The following is a 21,893-nucleotide window of genomic DNA, read 5'->3' as shown; positions in this document are numbered from 1 at the left end:
AACCACTGAGCCACAGGAAAGCACTATAACTTCCCTAAAATAGTCTGACATTATTCTAGGATGTTCCGGGTGTTTCTATTGGTATCTTTCCATTTTCCCAAAACCAACTGGGGCCCGTTTCAGAAAGGAGGTTTAGTGAAAACTCTGAGTATATTAACCCTGAAATGAGGGAAACTCTGGGTTTTCTGTTTCAGAATGTGAGGTATGTCAAACCCGAGAAAGTGGGGTAACTCAAGCCCGTTTCTAAAGGAGAGGTCACTTATACTGAGAGTCAGTAACCATCGTAACTTACTCTGTGAACCTAACCTGGTCGGGAGCAGGTTTTCTTTGGTAAACCCAGGGTTTATTTCCATCTCCTCTCCCTTTTTAAAGCGCAAGTGCTGTGCCTCATTCATTCATTAATACAGTCATTCATGGCACACATTTTGATCACACAGAGACCATCTCAGTGACTCATATGTCATATGAGCTTTTATAGAGGATTCATGAAGAGGCTGCATTCATTCATTGGGATGTACTTTGATTTCAGGAGAGCAATTTGGTCATTTCCCTGTGCATTTTTATTAAAACTGTACCGTTTTTCTTTACAGTGAATTAGATATATCAAAATATATCTCATCCATCCTTACATCAACAACATCCGCCACCGTATGTGTATTACATCAGAGCATAATTTTCTATGGACGATGAGAAATGACTTAATAAAGTGTATAAATAAAGTGCATGAATAAAGAAATTAATAAATACAGACATACATGCAGAAATGAAGCGATAAAATAAACAAGTAATTTTGACGTGAAGCCATTATAACTGAAATCTGCTCAGAGCAGGGTTAGAACCGGCGATCAGTCTAGTTTTGCAAGAGAGTCTGACGCCCTACAGGTGTCCTATACACCGTGACGTCTCATTCGCGTAACTAGAGCACTCATGGCGAGTGAGAACATACGATTTTTATTATTATTTCTGTTTTATTTCTGTTTATTCATTCATTTAATGATTAATTTGTTTGTTTATTGGTACATTTATCAATTTATTAATTTAAACTTATGTCATTTTCAGGACATCAGTAAATCCACTGTATGCAGAGCGGAAAGTGCTTCCTGCCGCCATGTTGCTTTTTTTGGTGCCGTTGCCATGGTGAATCGTAATATCGGAGCTCCATTGATGATGGCTTTTTATAGTCGTGGTCACGCGCTTAACCCAGGGTAAGTCTACCCAGAGTAAACTGAACTAACTCAAATCAGCTGTTCTGAAACCAAAAACTCAAAGTTTCTAATTTCTAAGTAAAGTTCAAGGTTTAACCTAGAGTTGGTTGAACCTCCTTATTGAAACGGGCCCCTGGAGACGTATAAACTTATCCTAAAATGCGATTCATGCGACATTCACAGAAGACAGAAAACTGCATACAGGCCTGACGCCACTCACTTGTTCTCTTTCTCCTCGATGTACTCGTGGTCACTGACTTCAGGCAGATGGGGCACGTTGACCCGTACAGGTCTGGAGCTCTGAAGCAGACGTCTGACCTCCTGCACCCTCAGATCCTGACTCCAGATCAAACCCATCACATCTGTGTCCAGATCCGTCATGCCGTCCTCTTCCTCATCTGCTTCAGTGGTGACGGGCGGCTCTAACATCACATTCAGACCAACAGTCTACATAAAACACAAACGCCTAATGTTAACACATAATTCAGTTGCAATTGATACGTTTGGTGCATTGTGGGATATGGTGTGGCATGATCTGATGTGTACAGGTCATTTTCTGTGGTTGTTTATCTGCATATTTTCAACACTATGCACAGCACACATACTGCTGAAAAGTCTATATGCATGTCCACTATAATCCAGTGGTTATTCCCTTCCTCACCGATTTACGATTGGCTAGTGTCACTTTGTGAGCTTGCTTGGTCAGGTCTTGTCGTCCAATCAAAGCGCACACCTCCTCGGACCAATCAGAGCTGGGGTGTTCTCGGCACTGGTAGATGGCGTCTCTGATCGGCAGAGCCACACCGAACGGAACTGTCTCAAGATCCTTCAATGTGAATCCTGTGTGTAAATCAAACACATGTAAACATCGTGCAGTCACGTACCCCTTGTGACAGACTTGGTATGATGTCATTTAAACAAACAAATCCAGAAGCTTTTCGGAAGACCACTTCAGCTCAAACGCAGGTATGTAAACGCAGGTATGTAAATACAATCACTTCAAGCTATGCAAACCAAATTTCACGTGTCGTTGTTTTCTGAAATGTGTCAGAATGCCATACATGCACATGAACACATTCTTAAGTGCTGACGTTTGTGCCGCAGGAACACACAAATGCGTAAGAACGCATATGAACTACAGGCTTGCCAATTCCTGGCATCTGTATTTACATACAAGTGCCAAGTCCTGACAGGTGAAAAGAACTTTGATTTCGGAGTGATTCTGACCTGCAGACGTCAACCACAGCACCAGTTTCTCAGCTAAACAGCTGGACGATGGACCGGCCTTTACACAGTTCTGCCTGTGGAACACCAAACAAACACACGCAGGAAAACTCTCAAGATAAACAAACAGGTCCCACGATGAACAAAAATAAGGCACATGACAATAGTTATAATGCTCAGATGTTACCTGCTCAGAAAAGACTCGCTGAAGTTTTTCTTCTGCCCTGCAAAAACAACAGACCAAAACAAATATTTTCAGGATTCAAATCGTCTGTGAACTGAAACAGAAATGTGTGTCACGTATCAGGTTTGCAATGAAATGAATCAAAATGATTCCTGGAAATTTCATTGACCTTTGCGTTGCTAACACAATGCTCCACCAACGGAGATACAAGAACACAACATTCACAACACCATCATCATTTATGCATTTACTCTCCTTCTTCATTTTCTGTAGCTTACTTTTATATAAGTCTACTCTCACACACACACAGCATTTCTCACCGAGCCCACCTGCGGACAGCTTGGAGAGGTACTTGGACACATTGGTCGAGATTGCATCCTCATCTCCGACCACATACAGGGCGTAGCTCTGAGAAACAGACAGAGGAAGTTAAAAAAAACCAGAAATAATATGAGTATTAGCAGCGGGGCAGCACCTGTGTGGCTTTGGTTTGCTGTGATGTGAGGGGGAACGAACACATTTCATCATGATGTGACGCAGGAACAGAGTCATTAACCATACACATGATTGCATGCATCATAACCGCAACACATCGGTTAAATAGTGCGCATGGGGCGCTCGGGACATTCAGCACAAAAAGACCATTTCTTTAGTAAAACCACAGCTCCATTGTTACCACAGCGGTTGCTAAGGTGTTTGTGGTTTTTAAAGCTGCAATTTGTAACTTTTTGGTTTAAAATGAACAAAAAAAGCACATGAAAATGTAATAGCAATAATGATTATAATAATGACTGATAAGTGGAGCTGTTGGGTAGGATTTCTCAGATCCACGTAAAGAGAGAAAAGTGTAAAATCATAGCATACAATGGGCATGTACGCATGCGGTTTTCCTCCCACATTTTGGGATTTATAACCATCAAGTAGATTCGTTTTTTGTACATCTTATGTTTTCATATATTTTGGCATATTGTACTATTTTACCTCTTACATTTTTCACTACATAAAAAAATACATGTAAAAAATTAAGAGAGCATTTCAAAACTATTTTGGGTTTTTTAATTCACTATTTAGAGATATGTGTTCAGGTAAAATTTTTGTTTTTGTTTCATTCTGTGAACTCCTAACAACATTTCTCCCAAATTTCGAATAAAAATATTGTTTCTTTTTGCATTTATTTGCATTAAATGAAAACTGGAGAAATGGGTGAAAACAGTGGCGTAACTTTGTTTTGAAATGTGGTGGGGACAGAGATGACAAAAATAGGGATGCACCAATATGTAAATTCCAGCCGATAACGATAACCGTTCATTCTTGAACATCGGAAGCCGATAACCGATATATCGGCCGATATATATTTTCTAAATATGAATATAACATTTTCTGAGCCTGAAAATAATTCTTTAACTTTTAAACTTTTATTTAATAAACAAATGAAAGATGTTCTTCCAGAGCAACCCAGAAAGGTGTTCTCAATAGCCACAAGTCTAACAGGTCTCAAGACAGAAAGCATTCAGACAGCAGTCGGCTTCGAACACTATGCTTTTGTTCCTATAATTGACACATTCATAAATATCTACATACTAAATCAACAATGTTTTGCTGATAGCAGTAAGTGAATGACGGTACTGTACTGGATTTTACCTGTGAGCAGCGTGCAGCTGAAGAAGTTTAACCAGAGGAAATGATTCATAATTTATCGGCTATAATATATCGGCCTAAATTTTATTATCGTCTGATTCCGATAACATAAAAAATGGCCATTTATCGTCAGATACCGATATGGCCAATAATTTATTGTGCCACCCTAGACAAAAAAATACTTAAATAAATTGTTTCTGTAATAACTCGTTGGGAAAATGTATAATATATAGTGGGCGGTCCGTCCATTGGCTATTCCGCCTTTTGACTCCAGCTCTCACAGTATGTGGTTCCCAAACTGTCATTTGGGAAAGGTCACTTGGCTGTTGCCGTGCATTAGCCCAGGGGTTCCCAAAGTAGGAGTTGGGACCCCCCGGGGGGGACGCAAGGCCAGGACGGTGGGGTCGCAAGATGATTTCCAGAAATCTTTTTTTATTATTAGGAATAGTCTATTTAATCAATAAGTGTAACAGAATATAAAAATAGGGACATGTCCCACCCGCAAATTACGCCTATGGGTGAAAATAACAATAAAGATGCTCTGTATTTTTTCAGACCTCAAATACGGCAAAGAAAACAAGTTCAGATTCACTTTTAACCAATACAACAGTCATATTTGTACATGTATTTAAGAAAAGTACAAAAATGTTTTTTATGTGATGACCTGGATTTTGATCACAGTTTTTATGTTTCTTGTCATGCTGTCAGTCTTTCATATTGCTGTTGGATGACTTTCTATCACTCCTGAGGTTTGATTTTGTTGAAATTCAATAGACAATGGACTGGAATGACCAGAATACATCTAGAAATGATGATGAATATTTAAAATGGCCTCTTAATTTTTTCCACGGCTGTACATTACTTTTTATATGCAAACACATTTCACACTACTTACATGTAGCTTTGACTACACAAAGGTTCAGTTTCTGTCATGCCAATAAAGAACACTTAATTTGAAAATTGAAATTGAAAGGGGGAGAAAGAGAGACAGGTAGAAAGGTATGGAGGACGAAACCTGCAAAAACTATAAATAAATAATCCTCCATAGAAAGGGAGACAGAGAGAGAAAGAGAGTTGGTGTTGAGGGTTAAATGGATGCCCTAATGTTCTGGACTCTAATCTAAGGGACGGGAGCAACGGGGTAAACGCGGTCCATAATTGCGTAACGGCTTGTCAGAAGCTCGCTGGGGTTGTGCGTCACTTCGTCCAGCCTGATGGAAAGAAGTAAAAAGCCAACACACGCATCATGCCACCCATGACCCCTCCCAACACCCTGACGAGTGATTCAGTCCAACACTTCCATGGAATAATTGAGGTGGGGCATCTTTCTTGCACACACACACAGGAAGTCGAGTCCGCCCGGGGAGAACTTGGCGATCGTAAAATGTCATTACGATTAGCTTTCAGCGTTTTGCCATCTAACTGCTTGACATTTCCACAGAACATGTGTGCCAGCTGAGGGCATTAAACCCACTTTCTTTGCTCACTGTTAGCGCCCCCTGTTGGACACTGTGGCAATCTTTTCTATAATATTTTTGTTTGTGGGTACAGGATTAGGAGTGAGCCAAAAACAAAGCCATAAAGATCACGTTTTTCACAGGTGCCTTTTTGGCTCTTACCAGCACCAGTAGTTTGGTCCTCTCGCAGATGCCGGGCAGGTAAGGAAAAGGTGGCACATTCTGCCCTCTCAGGCAGCGACTGAGCCAGCCGAACACACACGGAGCTTCTCCATTTAAGAACACCGGCCAAGTCATCAACTCCATCTGGTCTAAGCACGCACAGATGATATGACATCAGGTTAAATAGTGACAGGCAACAGTGTCCTGCGCTTCAAATCATCTCCAAATAATGCAAATGTCAGTTACCTTCCCCACAGCCCAACCAAATCACTTAAAATGACAAATCGAAGGCCAAAAATAGCCACAACACGCATATCTGGTCCTTAACAAGTCAGCAATGTGTGCTAAATGGATAAAAATGCCTTTGGCTGCTAATGAGCATCGATCGGGCTCGTACCTTGATCAATCACGCAGGCCTCCTTGAAGGTTTTGATGAATGAGGGGTAATCGCGCCAGTACAGATCAATGTATTCGTCCAGCTGTAGGTCCCTAATGAAACCAGAGAAAAAAATGATTAGCGGCTAACAGAGTCATCAGATGGTCAATATACACTAATACAACATACACTGATACAATATACACTGATACCAAACTAATGACGCATAGTCGCATACACACCGACTCTACATCTGATTAACAAGAAAATCTGTGGACAGACATTCGCTAAGTCTTATTATCAATGCTAACTAGGTAACGTATAGAGTAACTGTTATGCATCTTTCTTGTTGATGAAATAAAATTAATTGATATCAAGAATATTGTAATCATTTTAATACAGGCCTTTTTTATGTCACACCATCATTTAAGTGTGGCAAAACATATTATTTTCTGGAAATTATCATTCATTATAGACAGTAGTGTTGAGAGACAGGAAATGGTGGGATGAGGGGGTACAGGAGCTGGGAAAGGACCACGAGACGGTATTTGAACTTGGGACGCCCGCAGCACTTTTCACGCATTATGTCAGTTCAAACTCAAACAATAACTAATTGCACTCCGTTTAAGCCATTTTAGACAAAGCAAAACATATATTTTGTGTTTTTGTAGCTCAATTGGTAGAATTACTTCATCGTATGCTTATTTTTTCCATTTCTGTCGCCCTTCTACTCCCACATAATCTTCTCGCTCAACTATACTACCAAATAAAAGGGGGCTAAAGAGACGAATACTTGGCCAGCTGCTGCAGAAGGCCGACTAGAGCTCTCGCCCCGCTCCGCTGCAGCTCGTCCAGTTTCAGATCTTCATAAAGCAGATGCAGCACATAGAAGAGAACCGGGATGTGTGGAAAGAGCAGCGCAGAGGACTCCAGACCCAGAGCGGACTCGTGCCTCTCCACACCAGCAGGGGGCGAAACCGCCTCCAAGCCCTGAACGGCCACCGCAGGTCGCATGGAAACCTGCCAATGGTAGTCGGAGCAACGGAGGTATCCCCAATCCTATTGACGTCAAAACAGACATCAAGTCACATCTTCCAAACATTATTTATCAAAATTCAGCAAATCAGGGACTTGTTTTGAAGTATTACATCTAATCAGAAGAAAACATCCCTATGTCCTACTCACTTCAAAGGTCAGATTCTTTGAAGTAGGAACTCTGGGAAAAATATGACAATTGTGACTCATAATGTGGCAATCAGGTACACTTGGCTACAGGAGCAATAAAATGTCATTTAGAAAGACCCTACATGTCGTTCCCCCTGCAGAAGCGCCCTCGTATGAAAATTGCTGCTGTATATAGACTTATGGCAAAAAATAAACAATACAATTGACCACTGCACCAAAAAATGGATTTCCTACCTTAGTTTTTCACATTTCTTTCTATATTCTATTCTTTCATTGTGTATATAATTTCATTGCATACTGTGAGCGATTCACTACATCATCGTGTATACCATATATACTGTATAGGGTCATGTACAACACCTTCAAATCTACTTTCTACTTTTTACTAACCTTTTTTAATCTGCTTATTTACTTTTTCTCACACACTGTATGATAAACAGGAGTCTAGGTCATGAAGGGGTCTCTGACCCTGACCTTTGCCTCTGACATGTGTAAGGACACTCACCTCATCAGAACCTGTTTCTGCAGGACGGGCCTTCTTAGGGGCAATTACTGGTGAGAGAGGCACTTCAAAATGAAGCTGCAGAAATAACAACTGTGTTAATGATAATAGTTGAAGACATACAAGTACTGAACAATAGGACACTTCACTGCACCCATTTCAAATCAAATGTCCCAGTTCCTATTAGTCATTTTGTGTGTGTGTGTGTGTGTGTGTGTGTGTGTGCGTGTGTGTGTGTGTGTGTGTGTGTGTGTGTGCTTGTTCATGTTTGTATATCCCGGTGGGGACCTAAACCTGAATGCACACCAACTCATGGGGACTCGTGTCACTGTGGGGACCAAAATTGAGGTCCTCATGGGCAAAAAAGCTTATAAATTGTACAGAACAATATTTTTTAAAAATCTAAAAATGCAAAAAGTTTTCTATGATCTTTAGGTTTATGGGATAAAATATAAAGTTTGTACAGTATAAAAACCATTACGCCTATGGACTGTCCCCACAGAGATAATAAACCAGACATGTGTGCGTGTGTGTGCGTGTGTGTGTGTTTGTATTTTCGGTGTTCTAGATTAAAGCACAAAGAAACTCTTACGTTGCGAGTCCATGTCAGTCGCTCCGTGTTGTAACCCATCATTGTCATTAAACACGTTACAAACAGGTTCCATTCCAGGTGCATGCTGGGACCTCCAGGGGCGTTGTAACTGTTGTACCACTTGAGCAGCATTTTCATGGCGGTGTCCTTGGGAAGAATAAACCTGATGGCCCGCAAGCACCGTCTGACTGTAGAGACGAGAGAAGAACAATGATTAGGTTTTGTGTTTAATCTCCCAAAGACAGCAATATTAACTCTCGTTTTAAACACTGTGAATAAAATGTAGTTATATCTACCTCTACCTCTACATAAACGAATACCATAGTATTATATTTCCTTGAGTAAAAATGACAAACCCTTTGAACATCATTTTTAGGCCATATCGCCCACCCCCATGTGTACATCAAAGTGTTAGCGTGTTGATGAAGCGAGGGGGTGATGATAATGGAGACGAACGCTCCACGCGGAGGTGATCCTATAGAACGGTGTGCACGGAGGGGGCCGCCACTTCAAAAGACACAGCCGGAGCTGGAACTCGAATCTGTGCGAGGGGGCGGCCACATGGAGGAGAATGGAGAAAGGACCACTACACACAGATGAGTGTGTGACACGGGATGATGAAGAGACGAAGAGATGTTGAGGAGAATACATGAGGGTGGAGGGACACATGGGGTTTCATTTGTTCAGTTGGCTTTTTACAGTAAGATAACATGAAACGGAAAATGTAAACAAATTTTTTGATGCGACCCAGTAAAGCCCAGTCATTTATTAACACTGTATGAATCGTGTGCAATATAATTAGCCGTGTATTAAATAAAAGTGGAATCCAAATTGAACCCAAGTACCGGTTTTGTACAGGCAAGCAACACGCATTTTCTTAACACGTTATATTTCTGATATACAGCCGTGGAAAAAATTAAGAGAGCATTCCAGATGTTCACTTAATCATCATTTCTAGATGTATTGTGGCAATTCCAGTCCAGTGTCTGTTGAATTTCAACTTAATCAAGCCTCAGGAGTGACACAAAGTCATCCGACAGCGATGTGAAAGACTGACAGCATGACAAGACTTAAAAGTGAAAAAAGTGAATCTGAACTTGTTTTCTTTGCTGTATTTGAGGTCTGAAAAAACACAGAGCATCTTTTCTGTTATTGTCACCTGTTTCTCCAGTTTTCATTTTCTGCAAATAAATGCAAATAGAAACAATATTTTTATTTGAAATTTGGGAGAAATATTGTTAGTTCACAGAATGAAACAAAAATGATTATTTTACCCAAACACATACCTATAAATTGTCAATTCAGAAAAATACATAAAATAATTGTCTCTTAGTATTTTCTGTGGCGGTACATGCTTTTATCTAACATTGTGAAAAATATAAAACCTTTACAGAAAATCAAGATAATACAATTATCACAAGCACATCTTGCATTCAACTTCTGTGACGTGAATCAGGAATATGTGAAGACATTTCCTGCTCATATTGTCCCTAAGAAAAAACACTCCATCACGCTCTCGATGACGCCTGCGGCTTCATTAGCAAACAAACAGTGAAAGGTCAGGACAGAGCTGAAGAAAATGCCACTTTATTAGCGGCAGAAAGACCACTTCTTTTGAACTACATCATTTATTAACAGGAGACTGCCCTTAATTCAGAAGAACTGTAAAGAAATCTGGAAAAGATCATCACATATTTCTTACAAACTAGAAAGAAAAAAACGTTCTTGCCCATACAAACGTTGCCACCATGATGACGGGGGGTTGTTAAAGAAATGGTTTTTAACAAATGAAAATTCTCACAGTAATTTACTCAACCTCATGCCATCCCAGATGTATATGACTTCCTTTCTTCAACTGAACACGAATGATGTTTTTTATGTTTTTTCTTACCAAGCTCTGAAGTGGCCACCTCAGGAATGGTTATTCTTAACATGGAGCCGGTGCTTAATTCCTGAACAACAGAAAAACGAGAGGCCGATATTAAATTAGCAACACAGACAATTTCAAATAAAGATTCAAAGCAACAACACTGCAGTATTGAGTACTGTTTCAACACAAAGGTCATGGGTTTCATTTGCAGGGTACGCGCACATGAAAAAACATATGCCGTCTGCCAAATGCATAAATGTAAAAATCCAATGATCTGGATAAATGTAAACCTTCTTAGACGACGTTTGCTATTTTTAAAACCATTCCTAAGAAGCATATCATCCTACATAAGTTTGTCGAGACGAGATGGCTTTGACAGGCCTGCGAGGGGATTTTTGTTGGCAGGAACACATGGTTCAGTGGGGAATGACAACACTGGCCCTGTGGATTGAGGGCTCGACTGCAGGGGACCAGACCTTATTGAGTTGTGTCAAAACAATGACGGCCTCCTGGTGCTCATGTCTGAAGCACCACACTGCCATGACGGTCGTGTCCCGTGGCTGGAACAGCACTCAATTACAGAGCGGCTGCCGTATGACACAAGCAATTACCAGCTCCCCCCTACAGCAGTGGTGGACACAACAAACACGGACGCTGTATTCTTCACCCTGTTTGGCCACAGCAACTTGCGAATCTCTCATATTGCATTATTAAACATTTTGACAAACTTAGTACATCCGAAATATTATTGTTGTTTTGAAATACAGAAAATGGTAAGAATGAAGTCATTGAAATGATCAAAATCAAAACCAATCAAAACCGTCTGATATATCAGCTTCTGTTCTCTGCCTTTTTACATTTTTGGACTAAAACAGGAAACTTTATCATCTTATATGTCCCATCTTAAACTTTTTTATGCCTAGTTTCAAATAACACTGCATTAGATTTTAATTGAACAAAGAACTTTTCTCAACATGAAAGGAAACAACATTTTCTAGCGGCTTTAAGCCAAGACATGAAGTTCAAACAAGACGAACATGAAATTTAGTTGAATCTTTGTTAATATAATGTTACCAATTTATCAGGCACATTTATACTTTAATATACTTTATAATTTATTTGTAAGTATTGAACAGCACTGGTCGAGATGACACGCAGTAGCCAGATGACCTTTCAGCTTTAGCGACTGTCATCAGGGGAATAACACCCCTCAAAATGACACGACTGACCAATCAGAGTAAAGTATACTAGAAAGCCATATAATAAACTGAATTAAAATATTGGCCGTCATACAGGTTATCACCAATAGTATTTATGAATCTTCTGGAATTAGCCACAAACCTCTAGATCGTAGTAATCTCTACTATTTTGGAGTCTTTTTTTATAGCCATATGAAACCATAATGACATCAGCACCTCATTAACGAACTAAAACTAATGGGCCTTACTGACCAGCGTGAGTCTGTTGCCGACGGCATCTCGCAGCGTGTGGACGAGTGGAACAGCCTGCTGGAACGGCGAGTCCTCCAGCCACGACGACTCATGGTGCTTCGTCAAGCTACGGACCTCTAACACAGGGGATGGCATGCCCACCTGAGAGTGGTGAAAGTGACACAGAGGAGAGATTTAGTCTGACATTGTAAACAAATCACATCTGAATGCTAATGTTTTCCTAAAATGTGCTATTGGCATGATCTGTTTCTCTGAGCATTATGGGAAGCATGTTGGGGAAGTGAGAAGCTTGTCAATCTGGATACATTTCTGTTTACGTTGTATTTTAATTCTAGTACAGAATTATTACTGTGTTGAACACAGTATTTCCTACTAATGCCAAACCACTCCCTCTTACTTCCCTTTTAAACATTCACTATCCTATCAAAGAAAAGGCATGAAAAGCCACAAAAATACGACATATTAGTTTTACTTTATTACTATTAATTTTTTGTATTAAATTACTCAAATTGGTAAAAAAAACTGCGTTTGCAATCTGTTTTCCGGTACGTAAATCAGCTTCTCTTAATGCAGCTCTCAGGATGTCAATAAAATGCTGTTTGTGTTTTTTTAAGAGATGTTTTTATGAAGGCTCCAGTAGGTCATGTTAAATGGCGGCTCTAAAAGGGTTTACTCTTGTAATCCCATATCTATTAATGCACTCGATTGGCTATGATTAAAAATTTACTAAGCTCACAATCAATCGTATATTTGATTTGAGACCGCAGCTTCATGAAATTAGATTATTAAACCAACCGTTGATCAACTTGATGTGTTTGTTATCAAAGAAAATATATGGAGTTGTGCGTAACTTTGCGATTTAATATAGATATTGATCCGACCATGATAAAACCTAAATAAAAGGCTATTAGTGTTAGGCCTCCCTTAAATCTTATTGTCTCAAGTATACAGAGAAGCGTACCTCATCAAGTCTGCTTATGTGCTGAACCGTAGCCCTTGCAGGAGTGCTCACATTCTCCAGAGGAGTGTTTAACGGGGGCTGATGGTTCTGAACACTGAAGGTAGGAGACAGAAGACCTGGGACAAACACTTTGCTGACCTAGAGGTATAACAGACATGATGACATAGGTAAGGGATGATGTACTTCCAGACGGTTGTATCGCAAAATAAACCTAAATTCGAAAAGAAATCTTAAAATATGAATAAATAAATAGTATAGACAGAAATGCCTTTGCATCTGTAAACAATCGCCACAATTCCTCCAGAATGCCCGACTCTCTCAGTATGATACGAGTGACTCACCTACAGCCAATTTTCAAATCTCTGAGGATTGGTGGGGAACATAAAGGATGTGATGCACTCAAGTCAAAACCACGCTGTGAGCAATGACTCTAATGTACTGCCTTTGGCTTTTTTAATATAAGAGAAGTATGCGCACAGAATACACGACATGCTTCAGTACAGACACAGATCTCACAGCAACACCTGTGCGTGGATAAATGATGCAGTGCAGCAATAACATCAGAAATCAGGGCTCACCCGTGTGACTCCTGTGTACAGGACCAGACTCCCGCTGGCCTCCAGCACCAGCATGCCATGAATGCCCTTCAAGAAAAAGGAAATTAAGTTAAAGTCCAGATGACGACGACGTAGAGGACGACACTTACAGATGGTTCATCAGATGTATTTCAACCGCTAATATAGTACAGAGCAACAATTAAAACAAAAATGTATACTATGTATATAAAAATGTATATGTATACTAAATGTATATAAATATATATTTATAAGGAAGCTCAGGCAAAAATATAAATTCTGTCATTATTTATAGACCTTTACAAAAAGGAAAATAGTTGTATTTTATATAGTTATGTTCTAATAACACATTTTAAATAGTAGATTCATATTCTTCACAGTAAAACAAGCAATGTGCATTTTTAAATAGGGTCAATATTGACTTGATTGTCTGACTGAAAAAAATAGCTCAACCAATTGTCAAAATAGTTTGTGTTCATTATTTCAGGTGTTATAAAACATTGGGTCTTATTCACTAAGCATACATACACACAACGGGCCTCATTCATGAAGGTCCGTTTTACGTGCAAATTACTTGGAATTTACAAATGTTTCATGAATGAGGCCCGTTCTCATTTTAAAAACTGTAAAATTTATTTGAACTATGTGCATTTGTGCGTGTAGGCGGAACATTTTTGTGAGAAGTTTAAATGTGTATAAATATGAATAATGTACACAGTTATTAGTAAATGAGACACATTGACCAGTCCGGCTCTCACCTCTAGTGGCACAGCATCTTTTGCACCGATGACAGTCACTGATGCAAATATCAACGTTTCGTTGCTCTCGAGAAATTTGATGCACCTAGGAGCGGCGTTTAAACGAGAATAAATCATCGGTTTCGACCGTTTTACTTTGTCATCTGAGCTTCGCCTTGGATGACACTCAAACATCAACACAAACTTTGCTAATCACTAAAGATGAAGTAAAAGGGAAGAACAGCATGTGCACCTGAGCTGCTGGTGAGACTCAACCAGGAAGCACAGGTACCTGTTCTCACACAGGTCAGAGGTGATGAAGACTTTAGACGCCTGACAGCCCTTCTCCCTGTCCAAAGACAACATTCATGATGACGTCACAAACAGCACGTGCGCTCTCCCACAGAAACATCTGTAAACACAGAACATCAGCAGACCTGGAGGTAGCGCCGGTCTCTGTCCACAGCTGCTCGATGCAAAGGTCCGGAAGAATGGGCTCCATCTCAGGCATCAGGCCGGTTTCGTTTAGGGTGCTGTTGGGTGATGCCAGGATGCTGTGCCCGCGCGGGGACGGGGTGTGGCACGACATGTTGAAGCGCTGAGCTCCAGAGAAGGAGGGCGCTGCGATGCCAGGGGAGTGAGCCCGACTGACCGTCAGACGCAAATTAAGATGCGTTACACAACAATGAGCTTGCCGTTGATTTCGTTCCAAATACTTCTACCTATTTCAGAATGAACTTTTCACATGAAGATGAAAAATAAATGGGACCAAATCATTTCCCGCATGGACGCACCTGAGAGCAGCCATGTTAGAAATGCTGGGCGAGTGAACCCGAGAGTGCAGGCCGGGGGAGGCGGGGATTCGGCTTTGGTTGTGCAGGGCGTGGCAGTGCAAGGGCGAAGCGGGCAAGTCCAGCCGGGTCACATTTCTCAGGTGGGAGCCGAGGAAGCTGTGGGCTGCGACCGGCGTGTGCACCGCCCCGGGCTGCTCAGGACACTTCAGCACTGTGGTCTGTTCCTGTAAAAGACATCAAGTGTAAATAGGCTTAAATTTGGTTTTACTCCTCTATAAAGTAAAAACAAAATAACGAGTATTCTAATCAATTCATCTCAAAATAAGTCGTTTCAAATGACACTGTCGTCTGTTCACTGAAACAAAACACGAGGAAACAAAGGAATGTATTGCTTTGGCTGTACCTCAGGGGAGACTCTGCGCAGAGCCCAGACGGTGTGCGTACACTGCTGTGTGTCGTACGTCATCATGAGGGAGGGCTCGAGGCAGGTGAACAAAACCCTCATCGCGCTATCTGAAACATACTGAAGCCGTGGCTCAAACAGACCTGAGAGATCAGAGAGAAGCATCAACAACACCAGCCATTCAGAGGAGTTCATCATCAGACAAATTAGCTCTCACAGGTAAATAAAGCTGGCTAGTCATTTTATTAGGAACTACAACATATCTGACCAGAACAAGTCAGATTTGTACCACAAAAATATATTTTCTTCATAAGATACAGAATTAGCAACAGGTCTTACCGGTAGACTTACAAACAACAGGAGCGATTTCATCTAAAGGATGCAGCATGCTGAACAGAGTCGGAAGAGGTTCCCTAATAATGACATAAGAAATGACTGCATGCTGATATCATATTCTCCATACATTCACAGATACCGTATGAGCATGTACATACCTGCTGGGGCTCATGTGGCCATCAGATGGGATGTTTTTGCGCTCTAAAAGCAGACCAAACTTGGTTGACCAGAGAGTAGAGACCTTCAACCAGATATGACACAACAGTGAGCGAATGGAAGAGGAAAGCTTACGAACTTTTGTTACTGGAAAATAACATTTAACGGTCATATCGTGAGAAATTGCGTTTTCTTTATCTTTTCAAATAAAATAGTTTGATTTACTGCATACACATAATGTAACTTAAAACCTTTTCCCAATTCAAACAAAGCGGCAAAAGTTTCAAAATGCTCACACAAAAATGACATTTTAACTTCAATTTTTTGGTGCAAACTATCTTCACTAACATATACAGTATGTGGACCACTAGGAGTATACTGAGTTCAGGATTACACTGACTTTATTTTGAAATAATACAAAAAATTACCTAAATCTTAATAACAGATTTAATACCAAAACATTTGTAATTTTGTTAGAGAATTGACAACATTCAAGGTTTAATTTGAACTTCTGTATGTGAATTAATAAAAACTGAACAACATCCTATAAAGGTCAAATATAATAATTTCATATTACAATATTGTTACAATGCTATTTAGGAGTCAGATTTTTGTGCATTTCGTATGTGAAAACTTCAGGCTTCTATTACACACATTGTGCATATCGCACATGTAGGGATGTAACGATTCACCGTGAGCCGGTTGAAAATCGGTTATAATGAGTGACGATTCAATTCGGTTGAGGCTTGAACTGAATCGCAATACATTCTTTGAACAGCAGGGGCCGCTGTTTTCACTGCAAACCTAAACGTGGATGCTGATATTTCTTAAATGCAAATAAATCCAAGAAAAGCACAGACAGTATTAGTTTGTTTATATTAAAGAGACTTTTTCTATTATTAATTTGTTATAAAATCGCAGTTTACTTTTGTTATTTGAAATAAAACATTATTTTATTATGCAAAGAAACGTAAAGCATTTAAGAAATAATGCAAGGGAAGTTGTTCATTTCTAATTTGTTTCAACTCATTTTTTAAAAATAAATCGTGAGTAAATCGTGAATAAATCGCATCGTGAGATCAGAATCGTGAATCGCATCGCATCGTGAGCTGAGTGAATCGTTACATCCGTACGCACATGACTAACTTGCGTTCCCGAAAAAGCCGCCGAGACATCAGAAAAACATCAGCAGCTAATGTTCATGAAATATAACCAGACTGAGCCAAAACAGTAAATTGTGTTGTCTAAATACTGGCAGTTCTTTAACTCAAAAGCATTCCTGTCAGCATGCCAAATAACCCATTACGTCTCATTGAATAGACACAGCATCAGTCACTGAGCTAAAAAGACAGTCAGGCTGCTTCAATCCCTGATGGCACTTACTACCGTTCTGCTGTGACAATGTCTCTCATGGAAGAGAGCATCCAAACCAAAGCCGATACGTCAGATAAACCTTGAGTCATCGTTAGTCCTGTCTTTTGAGAAACTAAACCGACAGAAGAGGCGAAAATTTCTGACCTGAAAGGGGAGTGGAGATATGAAGTCTTTCCCACTCATGCTGTGGACATTCACACAGGTGCTCTGGACGATACACACTGTCTGCTCCACGACGTCCTTTGCTGGCGGTCATGAAGGAAAACAATTTAACAGATTAATAATGCTGGGAATAAATCAACATGAACCAATCACAGCACAATTTTCTTGCAAACAAGGTGATCAGAATGTTAACATTAAGCAGGAGGAGTCTTGTATCAATCACCCTGAAGTAAATTTCCTCAAATAAACAATTAAGTAGACAAACTGATTTACATTATTTTATTATGAGACGATAAACCGCAAAGGGATATAAAAAAGACACCACTCAAGACATGATAAAATCAAACATATGACGAAAATAAAACGTTTGACCACAGAGTCCTGCAACTGACCAAAGAGAGACATACAGTGGAATGACAAAAAAACCAAGACAACAATAAAACACAAAAATGTGTCAAATGCTTACCATCCTTTTTAGACTGTGGGACAGTGAAATTACACCAGAGAGCCTATAAAAAAAAAACATTTGAATTAAAATGTTAAGAAAGACAATATAATGTCTTTGGCAGATGAATATGCATGAGTCTGTTGCTATCACCTGCTGAACGAGGCTGTCCACGGTGAAAGCCTTGTAAACATTAGAGGCTTGATTCTTACTGCCACGGCTCCATATGACCATGTTTCCGGCCACGTACAGCTCCTCCTCATAATCGACCTCATCAGGAGCTGTTCCCTTCCTCAGCTGCCAGTGCTCCTGTCCATCACAAAAATATCACACTTACAACAGCGCATCTGATTGTTGGAGTATTTGTTGTCATGCGACAGCCATCACAAGCAAAGACGTTTTAAGTTTAGGTTGCGTGTCCCTCTGTGATCCCCATAATATGCCCCTAATTTGCAGAGCCTAAACTGAAGTAGGCTACATAGGGATCTACTAGCTAGCAGTATATGCAGCTTTTAATCAACAAAGTGTGCTCAGAAGAGGACTTCAGTGGCTTCTAGGGTGGCATCTGGGTATTCGTGCTATGGTGTAAAGATGGACAGCTACCTTTTGTCGCTCCTGCAAAGTGACCTCCTGAAGAGACCCCACGAGTCCAGCGGCCCCATCAGAGGACCAGAGCTCAGAGGCCGGCTGCAGCTGCCGCAGCTGGAGGTTCACGGCATTCGGGTGGTTCCTGCAGTGCTCACGACCGAATGGGACAAACGACTGCAACTCGCCTGCGGCTATCATTGTGGCTCTCTCTTCATAGACGTGCGACATGAGTTCCCAATATCAGCATTATTTCTGTGGACACAGGATATACACCTATGCATTATCTATCTGTCTCACACACAGATTTCATTAGTCACATTATGCTTCTTATTATTATTATTAATCTACGTGTCACTATTTTGTATGTACCTAGACATACTTTGTAAAAATATTCTTTGTCATAAGTAATTATGAACGTTCGTATGAGTTTATATGACATACTGCCATACCCTGTGGCGCTTTATGCAGCATCTATTTATGTATGTCAATGTGTACCTTTACATTTATGCATTTGGCAGACGCTTTTATCCAAAGCGACTCACATTGCATGACACTACACATTTGTTTTTGAGGACGTGCAATCCCTGGGATCGAACCCACGACCGTGGCGTTGCTAGCGCCATGCTCTAACCACTGAGCTACAGGACAGCTTTACTGTACGTATCTCGCGTCAGTCAGTTAATTTAAGCACAACTTAAAAACACACAATTATTGCATTCGTTAAATATCTCAACCAGAATCATGCATCGGTGACAGTTTTATTTAACGTTACATTAAGTTTGCCGTTTTACCTCAGCCCGTCAATAAGCATTAGCAGCTGAGCTACGCTAACAACATCAGCTCAAATACACACCTGGTAATAACAAATAGTCAAGCTTTCTGTCCTGATGTGCAGTTATTTCTTTTAACAGATGCCGTTCCCCCTTTATTCGGTTATTTGTTGAGCCCAACATACAAACAGAGTGAAGTACGCAGTGAAAAGGCGATCGAGCACACTTCACTTTGCTGTTTCAAATGAGCGCGGACATATTGGAATCCCGTGACACACTGGCCGACCAATCAAAGAGCGGCATTCCGGCGGAGGCGGCACGTGTCTGTTTGCGCTAGGAATACTGTGATGGTATAATTATGATGTACTTCGAAGAATACAACAGTTATATGATAACATATGGTCAATTTGTCGTTTTTTGTTTGTGTTCAGGTAAGCACTCTTGGTGTAAAGGTGGGTGTTGCTTTGCATTTTGTTGACTGAACGCAAAAAATGTGACTTATTTTGACATCTTGTGTACTTAAGAATCTCGTGTATTTCAATATTTTGCACATACTGCAGTGAAAAGACAGCTATATTTAAATTCTCAATTCCATTTTTACTCATTTTTGGCAAAGTTTAATGTGTGAGTGTAACAACAAAACTGTCAGTCACAATAGGTTTAGTTTGTTTAATACACACATCATCTTTATAGAGCCCACTAATGCATTGCATTTAACCACACTCATGCATCAAATCAGCATATTGACTGAGAATGTTAATTATATTATTATATATTATTATCATAGCTATTATATCAAGTACGTTAATAATGTTTTGGCAAATATTGGTAATTTCTCAATTAGGCCTACTAGAACAAAGTGATTGCATACCAATGGTGAAATCTAGAAGTACATTAGTTTAGAAACAGTTGCTTGACCACATTACGACAATGCAACCACAGATTATTGATAATAATGCTTTTCTACAGTCTTTGTCTCTTCAAGGCTGACAGGTCATAATGAGTTTAATTGGAAGTATAAATGCCACAGAAGTTTTCCATTCCATTTCAGTTGGACTCTGGGGACTTTATTGTGATTGCTTATGTTACTACTTCAATATAAGATGTACACTTGGAAATGTCAAATTGGATGCAAGCATGATCCTGTATTTCATGCTAATACATTCATATTTTGGCACATATTTGTGAAGCAATCAATAGCGAAGTAGATTCTGTTTGACTGAAACCGCTCAACAGAGATTGTTGTGGGTGCAGTGAATTTCACACATTTTATTCCCTATAAACTCTGACACATAGAAAATAGAGATAAATGGGCCCAGATCAATATGGATTCAGTAGAGTGATACAGTTTTTCTACGGACTCAAAGGAAATCTTAATGTGCACGGTATAGCGTGCGACCGGAAGAATGTGCCTCTGGTGTTGACATTTCACTCGATTATTTTTCAATAAAACTCCTCCCTGTCACCCATACGGCAAGCGTCACCACAATACTGTTTTTCAGTCCTTCAAATTGTTCCATCTGAACAATACTAAACCCCAAGTCTTTCTACTGCATACACGGCCTTCAGCTAAATTGCCAATATCGACTGAAGAACTCAGCTGAAGTGTACAAAGGAAATATTTCACAAATGATTGTGCCACGTCACATGACTCGTGAGTCAAAATATGCAACAATGCTGAGGAATTGCAGGATATTGATAAGTGTGAGATGATGTACAAACAGAATTTGAATTTCTTGTCAGCGCGTGCCAAGTTGAAACTATTAGTCATAGAATTTCTAACCTATAGCCGACTTGAAATATTGTATGCATTCAGGATTTCTTTTTAAGTTTTGTGTGTGCGCGTGTCTGTACAAAGTTTTAGGATTGCAACAAAGATTTTACGAGTGTATAACAAGATGATCAAGCACCTTATTAGAATTAAATGGATGCAAAATTAGAAATCATTTCAAAATTAATAGTTTGTTTGTTGAATTGGACATTTGCACTTTCTGCAAATTTTGAGAATTGTATGGTAATGGATGAATGCGGAAACCATGCTTAATGAATTGGGTAATAAAATTGAGACGTAGCCTACCTGTAAGATGAACTAAGCTAAAATAATGAATATGATTGGCTGTGTGGAGCTTTCGGAAGCATGATGATGTCCTTAGCCTTGATTCCAAGCATATGATGCCAGGATTACATTATTGACGCTAATGTCCTGTATGTAGAAAGATGAGTGAATGTATTTACAGCTTTAGTTGCCATGCATTTAAGTGTTTGCCTAACTGATCTATATATCTATATACAGTATTATATGTTATTATCCCCCATTTTCTGTAAAATAGTCTTTATTTTATATATGCATATTTTAGAATCTTTTAGACTGTAAATCTTATTATATTGTATTGTCATTGTGTTGAATGTCTGTACTAGAAGCTTCCAACACCAAAGAAAATTCCTTGTGTGTGCAAGCACACTTGGCAATAAAGCTCTTCTGATTCTGATCAGTCACATGGGCTTATGGTGGTGGAATTGTCATGTGCCATGTTAGACTGAGGTTAGATTGTCATGTTAGACCTCAATCTTCCTCCATGAGCAACAGATTACAAACCTCAACATATAAAGTCAATGAGGAATGTCATTTTTATGACAACATTTCTTCAAGACATTGTCATTTATCAGGGGCCAAATGATTATGGTTTTTAAAAGAATGTTTATTTTTGCCACATTATTGAAAGGTAATAGAGAAAGGGAGGGAATA

At 39.8% G+C, this 21,893-nt stretch overlaps 1 protein-coding gene across 3 annotated transcripts in view; it reads right to left on the bottom strand.

The window, feature by feature from the left end:
- Positions 1-19,402, bottom strand: part of anapc1 (anaphase promoting complex subunit 1) — a 41,868-nt gene extending 22,466 nt beyond the window's left edge. For 2 of the 3 annotated variants that reach the window (XM_057342853.1, XM_057342854.1), the window contains exons 1-26: positions 19,231-19,402; positions 18,393-18,629; positions 17,943-18,098; positions 17,811-17,853; positions 17,327-17,427; positions 15,811-15,893; positions 15,656-15,729; positions 15,317-15,459; positions 14,914-15,137; positions 14,557-14,766; positions 14,373-14,468; positions 14,141-14,225; positions 13,386-13,451; positions 12,808-12,945; positions 11,847-11,987; positions 10,417-10,477; positions 8,526-8,713; positions 7,937-8,011; positions 7,040-7,305; positions 6,268-6,359; positions 5,871-6,019; positions 2,934-3,021; positions 2,617-2,653; positions 2,433-2,506; positions 1,867-2,045; positions 1,426-1,652 (exon numbers count right to left, since the gene is read on the bottom strand). In XM_057342853.1, coding sequence (XP_057198836.1) covers positions 1,426-1,652; positions 1,867-2,045; positions 2,433-2,506; positions 2,617-2,653; positions 2,934-3,021; positions 5,871-6,019; positions 6,268-6,359; positions 7,040-7,305; positions 7,937-8,011; positions 8,526-8,713; positions 10,417-10,477; positions 11,847-11,987; positions 12,808-12,945; positions 13,386-13,451; positions 14,141-14,225; positions 14,373-14,468; positions 14,557-14,766; positions 14,914-15,137; positions 15,317-15,459; positions 15,656-15,729; positions 15,811-15,893; positions 17,327-17,427; positions 17,811-17,853; positions 17,943-18,098; positions 18,393-18,605 — 3,209 coding nt within the window. In that variant the 5' untranslated portion in view covers positions 18,606-18,629; positions 19,231-19,402. The remainder of the gene's footprint in view (positions 1-1,425; positions 1,653-1,866; positions 2,046-2,432; positions 2,507-2,616; positions 2,654-2,933; positions 3,022-5,870; positions 6,020-6,267; positions 6,360-7,039; positions 7,306-7,936; positions 8,012-8,525; positions 8,714-10,416; positions 10,478-11,846; positions 11,988-12,807; positions 12,946-13,385; positions 13,452-14,140; positions 14,226-14,372; positions 14,469-14,556; positions 14,767-14,913; positions 15,138-15,316; positions 15,460-15,655; positions 15,730-15,810; positions 15,894-17,326; positions 17,428-17,810; positions 17,854-17,942; positions 18,099-18,392; positions 18,630-19,230) is intronic. The other variant, XM_057342856.1, reaches the window with a different exon arrangement.
- Positions 19,403-21,893: the final 2,491 nt, after the last annotated feature.

This window comes from Triplophysa rosa, linkage group LG9, assembly GCF_024868665.1.
Source record: "Triplophysa rosa linkage group LG9, Trosa_1v2, whole genome shotgun sequence".
Taxonomy (NCBI): Eukaryota; Metazoa; Chordata; class Actinopteri; order Cypriniformes; family Nemacheilidae; genus Triplophysa; species Triplophysa rosa.
Note: the sequence above shows the minus strand (reverse complement) of the source record. Positions and strands in the feature narration are given on the sequence as shown.